A 12,691-nucleotide genomic window follows, 5' to 3' on the forward strand; every position below is an offset into this window, starting at 1 on the left:
CTTACCTGCCGATCTATAAATTACGTCTCCGTAATCTAGCATGGGTAGGATGGTCATCGAATCAGAGTTAGTTTGGCAGCTGGGGTGAAAAAAGGAACGATTACGATAGAGGAAACCAAGTCTAGATTTAACTTAAGCCTGCAGCTTTGATATGTGCTGAGAGAAGGACAGTGTACCGTCTAGTCATACTCCCAAGTACTTGTATGAGGCGACTAGCTCAAACTCTAAACCCTCAGAGGTAGTAATAACACCTGTGGGGAGAGGGGCATTCTTCTTACCAAACCACATTACCTTTGTTTTGGAGGTGTTCAGAACAAGGTTAAGGGCAGAGAAAGCTTGTTGGATACTAAGAAAGCTTTGTTGTAGAGCGTTTAAGACTAAATCGAGGGAGGGGCCAGGTGAGTATAAGACTGTATCATCTGCATATAAATGGATGAGAGAGCTTGGGGCCTACTGCCTGTCAGTAGGGTACACCCTTGGTGACAGGCAGTGGCTGAGACATACACTGCACTCTTTGAGAGACGTAGTTAGCAAACCATGCCAAAGACCCCTCAGAGACACCAATACACCTTAGCCGGCCCACAAGAATGGAATGGTTTACCGTATCAAAAGCTTTGGCAGAGTCAATAAATAAAAATAGCAGCACAACATTGCTTAGAATCAAGGACATTGGTGACATCATTGAGGACCTTTAAGGTTGCAGTGACACATCCATAACCTGAGCGGAAACCAGATTGCATACCAGAGAGAACATTATAGACAAAAAAGAGAATAGCCTGCAGGCTAAGTAAACGATTTGTGTCGGTTTATTATTATTTATTTAATTCCAATTAGACCTTGGTTTTTAAGAAATGCATTATTAGATCTGTTTTTTTTTGTAGTCCTACATCTCTGTCATAAGGCCTATAACACTGTTATGGCCAAGTCAGGGCAAAGAGCTATGAACAGGCAGTCACTAGTCACTTTAAACAATGACAATTTAAATAATGCCACTTTAATCATGTTTACATATCTTACATTTCTCATATAATATACTGTATTTTATACCATCTATTGCACCTTGCCTATGCCGCTCCGCCATCGCTCATCCATTTTTTCCCCCCATATGTACATATTCTCATTCACCCCTTTTAGATTTGTGTGTATTAGGTAGTTGTTGGGTTACTGTTAGATTACTTGTTAGATATTACTGCACTGTCGGAACCAGAAGCACAAGCATTTCGCTACACTCGCATTAATATCTGCTAACCGTGTGTATGTGACCAATAACATTTGATTGGATGGATGATGGACACAGAGTCTTCAAAAACCGTTATTTAGGCCAAGGTAAAATAACAGACTACTCAGCAGGCTGCAGTCGACTCGTGTAGCCCAATCTTTTAACGTGGTTTCAAACACTTTCTATGGAAGAGAATAGTTCACATTTGAATAGAACCAGTGACAATGAAAGGGAGCGTGAACTCTGATGTGCTTGCTTTCACGCTTCTTGTTTCCTGCCCGCGTAGTTTGTGCTGGCTGCATGTTTCCGTGGCAGCAACAAAGTAGCTCGTCGTCGCACTGAGTGAGAAACTACAGCCAAAGGAAGAGCTCGTCGCATTTGCTTGCATTTTTTCACATCCTAAGAGAGGACACCGCAACATAAAGCTAAGCCTATGTAAAGAAGACTAGTATGTGCAGGAACACAGAAGCGTGAGGAAGAGCACATTTGAGCCAATTAGCCTACGCAAGGACGGACCTGACCCTCGCTTTTTTTAAATTAGATAAACCTCGTATTTATTTATTTTTGTTTTGAGAAAGCCGCAGTTAAAACAATTTGGCCGTTTTGTTACCGCCCACGTTTGAAAGCAACATCTGTTTGGCCGATTTTCAATCGAATTTCATGTATTTCGCTGAGGGCATTTCCTAGTTAGGTAACGTTACGGTTTTATGCTTTTCTTTACCCACGTCCTGTCCGGAATAAAAAAAAAAGGAGAGGCTAGTTCTTTAACGCTGCTTGTGAGGAATTCCTAGTGAAAATTCCATTCGTTCCGATGAGACAAGACAACTCACAGTGGTCATCTATTTTCAAGGCAATCCACATGCATTGCCAAATCCTGCGTTTTTATTAGCTAAAGCTTTGGCGGTCATAACTTGTTAGACAGGCTACATTGTAAAACAAGAAGAGACGTATCAAATAAGATGTTGCTCAAGGAGTACAGGATATGCATGCCGCTGACTGTTGAGGAGGTAAGTGTATACACATGTTTGTGTACAATTGTAGCAGGTAGTTATCTATCATTTCCATTGTTTGATGTTTAAATTTGTCAAACAACATTCAACTTGACTTTCAGCTAACTTTCTCGTGCGAGAAGAGGAACAGATAGGAAGGGCTGGGTGGATGTAACATTTTAGATAATATATGTTTGTCTTGCAGTAAGCCAGCCTAACCTATCCACCCATAGCCTCACTTGTCACTATTTGAAAGTAAATGCCATGTTCATATGTCATAGGTGCCATGTGTGATGAACACACACACCAGATCTGCTCATTAGACTAAATTTAAGAAAAACGATAGACCGGAAGTAAATTCAACACTTATAATCTGCGATGAACAAATAAACACCCACTTATGTTTTCAGCAAGCTAGAGGCAATTGACTCGAACTTTATATTAAATAGTATATGAGTCTAGAGGTCACTGGGCTACTGTTACTTATCAATGGCTTTGAGACGACACCACTGGATGGGGCTGTTGTAACTACCGTTTATCGTATATCCTATTAGTGTATGGTGAATTCAAATCAATGAATCAATAATGATGACACAGTAATATTGCACCATAACCATAATCGTATAGGCCACTGTTATTAACTTTCTTAATAATATGTTTCTATAATTTGTGGACTATTTTGTAGGCCTAATGCTGTTTTAGGTTGCTCTAGCATAATTCTGCTCCTGCTTGAGCACAGTTGGGTCCACAACGCTCATCTTTATTCAAAGGAATGAGCAGCACCTCCCCTAAGAATCTGTTTAGTTACACTTAATTCTCAGCCAGTCATCTGTGCATGCTTGTAGTTCTCGGTGAAAAGGGGGAATCATTCTTCTCTGATCAGTCAGTTTGTCCTCCATCTCACACCGTTGCCTAGATAATATAGTTCTAGGCCTGCATAGCTGTCATGCCCGTGACGTCTTCAATGTAAATTATGGTAATAACACCATATGGTGTTGTCACTCATGTTGATTGCATTTCTGCATTCCTCCTGCCTTCGTCCTTGCGACATTGTCCATTAGAAATGCGTGAGTGTTGCTCGGTTGTCTTAGAACACTGCTCTGGTCTTCTCTGAATTTCAACCCAATTGAACACGGGACATAAAAACATGTACTTTCCATAAACTCCCTCAACATTTAATAACGAGCGTCAGCCAAAACGCTTTATTTGGTATCAGCAGTTTCGTAACAGAGGGAGAGGTTCATCGGTTCATTGACTGAGGGCTCAGTTTCTCTGTTTGGCATTAAGCAACACTTTTTGTCTTCCAGCGTGGGTTCAACTCAGCACCCAGTCAGTCATTTTGACCGAGAGTATGGTCAAAGTGAAGACAGTGACAGAATAGTTTTTTTTCATTGTGAGTCTTCGAAGTGATTTAAAAAGATGCATTTGTGTGTTTTCTCTTCGATGATCTATTTCTCACATCAGACACTAATAGCTTACTGACTAACATGCAAAATAGCGTCACTGAAGGCACTCAACGTATGAAGGAGTACCCATTCCTAATAGGCCATTAGGACACGGAGCAGCACAACTGTAAGATGTAAGGAAGTCACACATTTTTTATAATTGCTTCTGAACTTTGTGTGTGGCTCAATTAAACCTTGAGCCTCTAGTGAACTATGGTATGTAAGGGCAGAGAGAATATAAAGAGAGCTATCTTTGTCTCTTGAAGGTTTCTTGTCATAGAGTCAACACATGTGAAGGAGTCATTGGAAGGGCACATAACGTTGTCAACAACGCGTGTCCACACCCATTGTCGCTAGCATTCAGTTCTGACATTGACTTGTCGTCGGGAAGATTGCTTTCTTTCCTTCTCTCATTCAAACAAATCGAGCTTATCATGACAACGCATTGAGTTGGGAGTCGTCCATGTCTCTGATAACATGAATGGCTGCTTCCTGACCGGGGGAGGAAGTGTTCTCAGGCCAGATATCTTCTCTGGCCAAGTCTGTTTTGTCTGAAAACCCCAGGGCCACTGGCTTAATGAAGTGTGTGTGGTGATGGGGACATGCGAGGTCACCCCTCTCTTTGCATGGTCTCTTTCTGGGAAGTGATTGGCCTGGCTCCGGCCTCTAGTGACATGTTACCTCAGCGTAGTGCAGATGGTAACTCTGGAAATGTGGCAAATTATTACTGTGGAATTTTACAACTTTTACAAGTTTACAACTTTTACAAGTTTTTACAGCATGTTTCTATTCACGAAAGCATGTACGTTCATGTGTTACTACTGTGGGTTGAAAATGTTTGGATAACGTATAAGAAAAGTTCTGTGAACCCCAACTCCTATCTTATCCCCCGCTGTATATCTTCACTTGACGAAGTCACCTTGTTCCACCCACACCAATCAGATCCTGTCATCCTTAGGCACAGATCTTGGATCAGCTTACCCACCCCAAATCCTAACCTTAACCAGTAGGGAGGAAATGCTAAATTGATCTTGGCTCATATTCTAGGCAGTTAACTTCATGCTTTGCCATTTCCCATAGTAATTTATCAGCCACCACGCCTGTTTATTCCAGTCAGAGGATGGAACAGTAATTCATTTCAGAGGAAACAGACTAATGAACTATCTCTCAAGATGTCACTCCTCCCATCTAGGTCCTACAGATTTAAAAGGGTGATGATTCATCATTCTTACCTAGGGCAACATGCCTCATTTCCACCATTACTCAATACTTACTAATGTTGCAGATATGTGAGTGATACTAATGCGTGTATGACCTTAGGCATTTTGGAAAATTCACAATAAGGTGTCGCTAAGGTTTCTCCAGCCCAGTAATTTGAATCATCAGGAAATAAGATGAACTGACCTCAGAGCAGTGTCTAGGGTCAACTTCCGCCTACACCAGAAACGTGTTTTCTATGCATCCCAAACGGTATAGGGAATAGAATGTCATTTGCGATGCATCCACAGTGAACCGTTCAAACACACCGGGTGACCTCATAGCAGCCTGTTAACTTTCCCTTTGTGAAGGTTTAAAAAAAAAAAACTGAGATGCGGGTTTTCTCTATCCCTTTTGGAAAAAAATCTAAATGAAATACGTTTTGCCGCGCTTGAAATTTCTCCGCTTTCCAGCTTCGGCTATAACTGGGGGGATTATAACGCTGGTCTGACGTAAAAGCTTATAGTCCTACGGTTGTGGATGGTGTTCATTGCAAAGAAAAATAGAATCCAATTCCTTTTTCTGGTTTTGGGACATAAGCTCTTATTCTGTGTGAGTTGAAGTGGGTGAAGCCCAATTTTGTAACAACTGTCTATTTCTACACCCTTTATCACTGAGCCATCGCACTCTCTGGCAGAGAACGTTATATCAGGTAGTGGAGTATGTGTTGAATTTGAATATGGATGGCTGCTAGCCATCACAGGGAATGTACTCTATAGAAGTGGGTGATAGAAGCTCATTTGTTTTCGTGTATGTTGTGTTAGTTGATGAATGGTGATGTTCCCAGAACAGTGACGGAGAAAGCATCTGGGCCTATCAAAAAGTCAATTAGCAAAGTTCATGGTAACGTTGATGAAATTCTCGAGTGTCCCTTTTGAGAGGTCATCTACCTTACCGCTTTAGTGGCACACGCACACAATCACTCACTCCGTCAGTGTTGTGGGTAGGGCTGTGTGATCAAACATCATCCACATGTGTTAGCTTGTCTTCTGATGAATCATCATTCAGTTATTTATGAAAGGGATTTACAGTTCAAACATTCAGTAAGTATGTGGCCCATGTGGGAATCAAACCTCAACTTCAGTTGCTAGCACTATGGTCCAACCATCAGAGCCAACGGAACCAATACATTCCCGCTACGGTATGCCCTAATGAACATGACCCTGGCTTAATTTGAACTAACGTCCCCTGAAATTAACAGGGAGATTTCAGCTAGCTCCCATACGGTGTGTCAAACGCTGCTCTCCGTGCCCCATCTGCTGTCTACGTTGATTTAATCAGCCGCTCCTTTATCTGCCGTCTGAATTGGGATTTAGCCTCCCTCTCGGCAAGCTTTTGCCTGATTGCTGTCTTGTTCCAGCCTGGCGTAGAATACTACTCCCCTGGGCATTGCCAATCATCCCTGTGCTGGTAACTAGCCACCAACAGTTGCGGTAATGTGAAACAGGTGTCATGTGTTCCATTGGTGCAATGTTACTGAACATTACAAATTAAAAAGGGGTGTATTGTAGGCATACAGTATTTTTATACAGTTACCTCAAGGGACTACTTTGTCCAATGAGGCCCATGGGGGGGTTGTTAATGTCCGGAAAGTAGTTACGTGGCCTCAAGTTGCCTACTGTGTTAAACTTCCTTTAAAGGCTCTTTAACTCGATGGCTTGCAATTGTTAGATCCCCCAACCCTGTTTCCATAACGCCGGGAGTTAATTTCACATCTTGCTGCGATGTTGCCGCTCCAGCGAGTCAGAGAGGGAGAAGGGCAGATAGAGAGGCATCGTATTGAAATGGAAGTCAGTCTCTTTCATGGCTGTCGTCGGTTTACGGCACAAACTAGAAAAATACTAATCCCGTGGGTGTTCACTGGCCGGGTGAGATGAGAATAGCGATATTGCGAGCATCACAAGGTGTTGTCAAGCGTGTTCAGAAGTGTAAGAACCAAATTACCTCACTACTCAAAATAGGTTGTCTGTGTTTCTCGCTGGTTTTTGGGAGTGTGTCCTGAAGCTGTGTGTATCAAGCGTCTCAGAGTAGGAAAACTGGTCGTTTCCATGTAAAAGGATCCATGAGCACCAACATGTTTATAGGAGCATATCAAATTTGGTGTCAAATGAACCTTTCCTGAAAATTTGGAATAAGCAAAGGCTTTGATTTCTGCTCACACAGATGGAAAAGGGGTCTTAAGACTTATTCTAGTATATGGTTTTTAAGGTATTATACAGAACAAAAAATATGAAAGCAACAATTTAAAAGATTTTACTGAGTTGCAGTTCATAAAAGGAAATCAGTCAATTGAAATGCATACATTAGGCCTTTAATCTATGGATTACACATGACTGGGCAGGTGTGCAGCCATGGGTGGTCCTGGGAGGGCATAGGTCCACCCACTTGGGAGCCAGGTCCACCCACAGGGGAACCAGGTCCAGCCAATCAGTGATTCTGATTGGTCTGCGGTTGTGAGGCGGGTTGGATGTACTGCCAAATTCTCTAAAATGACGTTGGAGGCGGCTTATGGTAGAGAAATGAACATTAAATTCTCTGTTGGACGTTACTGCAGTCAGCATGCCAATTGCATGCTCCCCAATAACTTGAGACATTTGTGGCATTGTGTTGTGTGACAAAACTGAAGATTTTAGAGTAGCTTTTTATTGTCCCCAGCACAAGGTGCACCGGTGTAGTGATCATGCTGTCTAATCAGCTTCTTGATATGCCAGACCTATAAGGTGGATGAATTATCTTGGCAAAGGAGAAATGCTCACTAACAGGGATTTGTGGACAAAATCTGAGCTATTTGTGCCTATGGAACATTTCTGGGATTTTTTTATTTCAGCTCATGTGTATATGTTTTTGTTCAGTATAGAAATACATCAAAACTCAATATTGAAGGCAGACTAATATCAACATTTTATATTTAATTTTGCAGAAATTGTTTGCTTTCTGTAAGTTTTTAAGAAATATTGCCTAGTGTCTTGTCATTCTGTTTTCTAATCCCTCTCCCTCATGAGGGAGGATGATGAAAGTTCACAGACTTAACAGAAGTACCCATTAATTATAGTGTTTGTACTGATAAAAATGTTGTTTATGAATTATTAAGTGTTTTAAAACGCATCACTCCAAATCGGTAATAATGACTGAAAAATGTGTAACAGAATGACTGCAATTGAATTAGCCACAATGGAGAAATCATAGTAGTCCCAAACCATGTTTGCAGTAGAGTACAGTAGAGTAGTTTTGTAGAGGTGTGGGGAGGCTGCCTCACTGGATGCCTGGAGAGATGTTGTTGTGGGGGGATAAGTGCCTTGCTCAAGGGCACAATGGCATCTTGGATTTGAACTGGACACCCTCCGGTTGCTGGCTCTGCTCTCTAATCGCTTGGCTACCTGCCTCCCCCTGTACTGGGCTGTGCAGTCCTGTACTCCACTGTGCTCTTCTGTGAAGTCTAAACTTATGAAACATAGATGTCTATGATTGGTGCAGATTTGGTCCAGTCTGGACCAACCACATTTGGTCTTGTTTGGGTCAGAGCTCAATAGAATAAGGAGGATATTGCATTTTTCTACCTTTTTGTGTACATAATTAGGATACATCACCATGAAGAGAATGACATTCAAAATTATGTATTTCTGTTGAGTACAAATCAAGGACCCATGATGTCATTCTGTTTCCTGGTGTTGATCCACTTCAATAGCCAAAAGAGATTTTATTTTTTCAAACTCAAGTTGTCATATCATAGCGGACACCCCATTCTTTCTGCAGACATCTTAGAATCTTAATTCGAATGAGATATTTAACAGAGTTTTGGGAAAACGTGGACACATAAAAAAAACTAAGGGGGATTGTATGTGTTTTAGTGACATTTTCAGTGGCAATTGTTAAAAACAGACTTCTGCATATAAGTGTATAGTTTGTTCAACTTTGTAACCAGTGGTTTTTCCTTGGCATACATTTTTAACGTGAAAAAGTGAGTTTCAGCGTCACTCTGTTACCATGGAATTGCCTGGATTTTAAGATCAGTTTGGCCTTTTAGATCACAATGAATAAGATTACTTGGACAGGGGGGGGACCTGATCCTAGATCAGCACTCCTACTCTGAGACGCTTGACACACGCAGCGCCTGGTTTGAAATTGTCCATTTTAATAGTTAATTGTGGATATTCAATGTTGTGTTGATGATGAGGAAATGGACCTAACATTTTCCATGGGTGGATCGGTGCAAGACACAGTTGTCATCTGGTGTTCATGACAGTGTTGTGATTTGATAAGATGCTATTTGCTCCTCCAGCAGAAGTACCATCATGGCTTTTGATAGACTGTTATCCACGGATGAGGCCTCCTCTCATTCCCTTGATGGTGTGTGCGTGCGTAGCCTCCTGAAGGCTATTCTGTAAGGCCATTCCAGGGTGATCGTCACACGTTGCTGACAGTCACTCTCTCTTCCTTGGACAGAAGCCATTTCAATTAACTGGAGAGAGATCACACTCACACACACACACACACACTATCACGTATGTGTAACGGTGTTCCTCCTCCTCTTCATCCGAAGAGGAGGAGCATGGATTGAACCAAGGCGCAGCGTTGTGAAATGACATGATTTATTTTAAGTAAAGACAAAAACACGAACTTCACTTGAAACTAAACAAAACAACAAACGGAGTAGACGAACCTGAACATAAGAACTTACATAACACGATGAACTCACGAACAGGAAAATGACTACACAAAACGACGAACGAACGAAACAGTCCCGTATGGTGCAAACAAACACAGACACAGGAGACAACCACCCACAACAAACAGTGTGAAAACACCTACCTTAATATGACTCTCAATCAGAGGAAACGACACACACCTGCCTCTAATTGAGAGCCATATTAGGTACCCATTAACCAACATAGAAACAGAAAACATAGACTGCCCACCCAAACTCACGTCCTGACCAACTAACACATACAAAAACTAACAGAAAACAGGTCAGGAACGTGACATAACCCCCCCCCTTAAGGTGCGAACTCCGGGCGCACCAGCACAAAGTCTAGGGGAGGGTCTGGGTGGGCATCTGACCACGGTGGTGGCTCAGGCTCAGGGCGAGGTCCCCACCCCACCATAGTCAATCCCAGCTTACATCTCCCCCTTAGAATGACCACCCTCTCTCTCCACCCACCTAATATAAGGGGCAACACCAAGACAAGGTAGCTCAGGACAGCGAGGTAGGTCGAGATAGAGAGGTAGCTCAGGATAGAGAGATAGCTCAGGATAGAGGGGCAACTCCGGACTGAAAGGCAGCTCCGGACAGAGAGACAGCTCTGGACTGAGGGGCAGTTCCGGATTACTGGCAGCTCCGGGCTGGCTGACGGCTCTGGACGCTCATGGCTGGCTGACGGCTCTGGACGCTCATGGCTGGCTGACGGCTCTGGACGCTCATGGCTGGCTGACGGCTCTGGACGCTCATGGCTGGCTGACGGCTCTGGACGCTCATGGCTGGCTGACGGCTCTGGACGCTCATGGCTGGCTGACGGCTCTGGACGCTCATGGCTCACTGACGGCTCTTGACGCTCATGGCTCACTGACGGCTCTGGCAGATCCTGTCTGGTTGGCGGCTCTGGCAGATCCTGTCTGGTTGGCGGCTCTGGCAGATCCTGTCTGGTTGGCGGCTCTGGCAGATCCTGTCTGGTTGGCGGCTCTGGCAGATCCTGTCTGGTTGGCGGCTCTGGCAGATCCTGACTGACGAATGGCTCTAGCGGCTCCTGACTGACTAACGGCTCTGACGGCTCGGGACAGACGGGCGGCTCTAATGGCTCGGGACAGACGGATGGCTCAGACGGCGCTGGGGAGACGGATGGCTCAGACGGCGCTGGGGAGACGGATGGCTCAGATGGCGCTGAGGAGACGGATGGCGCTGAGGAGACGGATGGCTCAGATGGCGCTGCGGAGACGGATGGCTCAGATGGCGCTGCGGAGACGGATGGCTCAGACTGATCCTATCTGGCGGAAGGCTTTGGCTGCTCCTGTCTGGCGGAAGGCTCTAGCGGCTCCTGTCTGGCGGAAGGCTCTAGCGGCTCCTGTCTGGCGGAAGGCTCTGTAGGCTCATGGCAGACGGGCGGCTTTGAAGGCTCAATACAGACGGGCAGTTCATGCGGCACTTGGCAGACGGACAGTTCAGGCGGCGTTGGGCAGACGGCAGACTCTGGCCGGCTGAGACGCACTGTAGGCCTGGTGCGTGGTGCCGGAACTGGAGGCACCGGACTGGAGACACGCACTTCAAGCCTAGTGCGGGGAGCAGGGACAGGGCCCACTGGACTCTCAAAGCGTACTATTTGCCTGGTGCGTGGTACCGGCACTGGTGGCACCGGGCTGAGGGCACGCACATCAGGACGAGTACGGGGAGAAGGAACAGTGTGTACAGGGCTCTGGAGACGCACAGGTGGCTTAGTGCGTGGTAGACGCACAGGTGGCTTAGTGCGTGCCAAGGGCAGGCAGGTCTCCTACCTGCCCTTGGCCCACTACCTCTTAGCCCCCCCCCAAGAAATTTTTGGGGTTTCTTCACGGGCTTCCGTGCTAGCCGTGTACCTTCATAAATCCGGTTTTGAGCTTCATTCTCCGGTTTCCAGCCACGTCTCTTTGCTGCCTCCTCATACCACCGCTCCTGGGCTCGCGCTGCTTCCATCTCCTCACGAGCGCGCCGATATTCCCCAATGTGCGCCCAGTGTCCTTTTCCCTCTAATACTTCCTCCCAAGTCCATGAGTCCTGATCTCTTGGCCGCTGCTCGAACTCACGCTGCTTGGTTCTGGATCGGTGGGTGGTTCTGTAACGGTGTTCCTCCTCCTCTTCATCCGAAGAGGAGGAGCATGGATTGAACCAAGGCGCAGCGTTGTGAAATGACATGATTTATTTTAAGTAAAGACAAAAACACGAACTTCACTTGAAACTAAACAAAACAACAAACGGAGTAGACGAACCTGAACATAAGAACTTACATAACACGATGAACTCACGAACAGGAAAATGACTACACAAAACGACGAAAGAACGAAACAGTCCCGTATGGTGCAAACAAACACAGACGCAGGAGACAACCACCCACAACAAACAGTGTGAAAACACCTACCTTAATATGACTCTCAATCAGAGGAAACGACACACACCTGCCTCTAATTGAGAGCCATATTAGGTACCCATTAACCAACATAGAAACAGAAAACATAGACTGCCCACCCAAACTCACGTCCTGACCAACTAACACATACAAAAACTAACAGAAAACAGGTCAGGAACGTGACAGTATGTATGTACTTCAGTTTACTTAGTAAATACTTTCTTAACACTTTTTCTTAACTGCATTGTTGGTTAAGGGCTTGTAAGTAAACGTTTCCCTGTAATGAAAACCTGTTCTATTCTGCGCATGTGACAAATAAAAATTGATTTGATTCTCACAGATGCACATTCTTGTGGTTTCCCTACTCTGCCCATTCATCCTACAGTAGCTGTGGTCGGTCTTTAGCGTTTCCCTACTCTGCCCATTCATCCTACAGTAGCTGTGGTCGGTCTTTAGCGTTTCCCTACTCTGCCCATTCATCCTACAGTAGCTGTGGTCTGTCTTTAGCGTTTCCCTACTCTGCCCATTCATCCTACAGTAGCTGTGGTCTGTCTTTAGCGTTTCCCTACTCTGCCCATTCATCCTACAGTAGCTGTGGTCGGTCTTTAGCGTTTCCCTACTCTGCCCATTCATCCTACAGTAGCTGTGGTCTGTCTTTAGCGTTTCCCTACTCTGCCCATTCATCCTACA

The 12,691-nt window shown here is 44.7% G+C and overlaps 1 protein-coding gene across 3 annotated transcripts in view; it reads left to right on the top strand.

The window, feature by feature from the left end:
* The first annotated feature begins 1,511 nt into the window (after nucleotides 1–1,511).
* The window catches only part of LOC120032611 (cytoplasmic phosphatidylinositol transfer protein 1-like), a 78,792-nt gene continuing 67,612 nt past the window's right edge, over nucleotides 1,512–12,691 (top strand). Inside the window, exon 1 of one of the 3 annotated variants that reach the window (XM_038978778.1) lies at nucleotides 1,512–2,226. In XM_038978778.1, the coding sequence (XP_038834706.1) occupies nucleotides 2,179–2,226 (48 nt within the window). In that variant the 5' untranslated portion in view covers nucleotides 1,512–2,178. Of the gene's footprint in view, nucleotides 2,227–3,558; nucleotides 3,788–12,691 lie in introns of those variants that run through there. The other 2 variants (XM_038978776.1, XM_038978777.1) reach the window with 2 other exon arrangements.

This window comes from Salvelinus namaycush, chromosome 39, assembly GCF_016432855.1.
Source record: "Salvelinus namaycush isolate Seneca chromosome 39, SaNama_1.0, whole genome shotgun sequence".
Taxonomy (NCBI): Eukaryota; Metazoa; Chordata; class Actinopteri; order Salmoniformes; family Salmonidae; genus Salvelinus; species Salvelinus namaycush.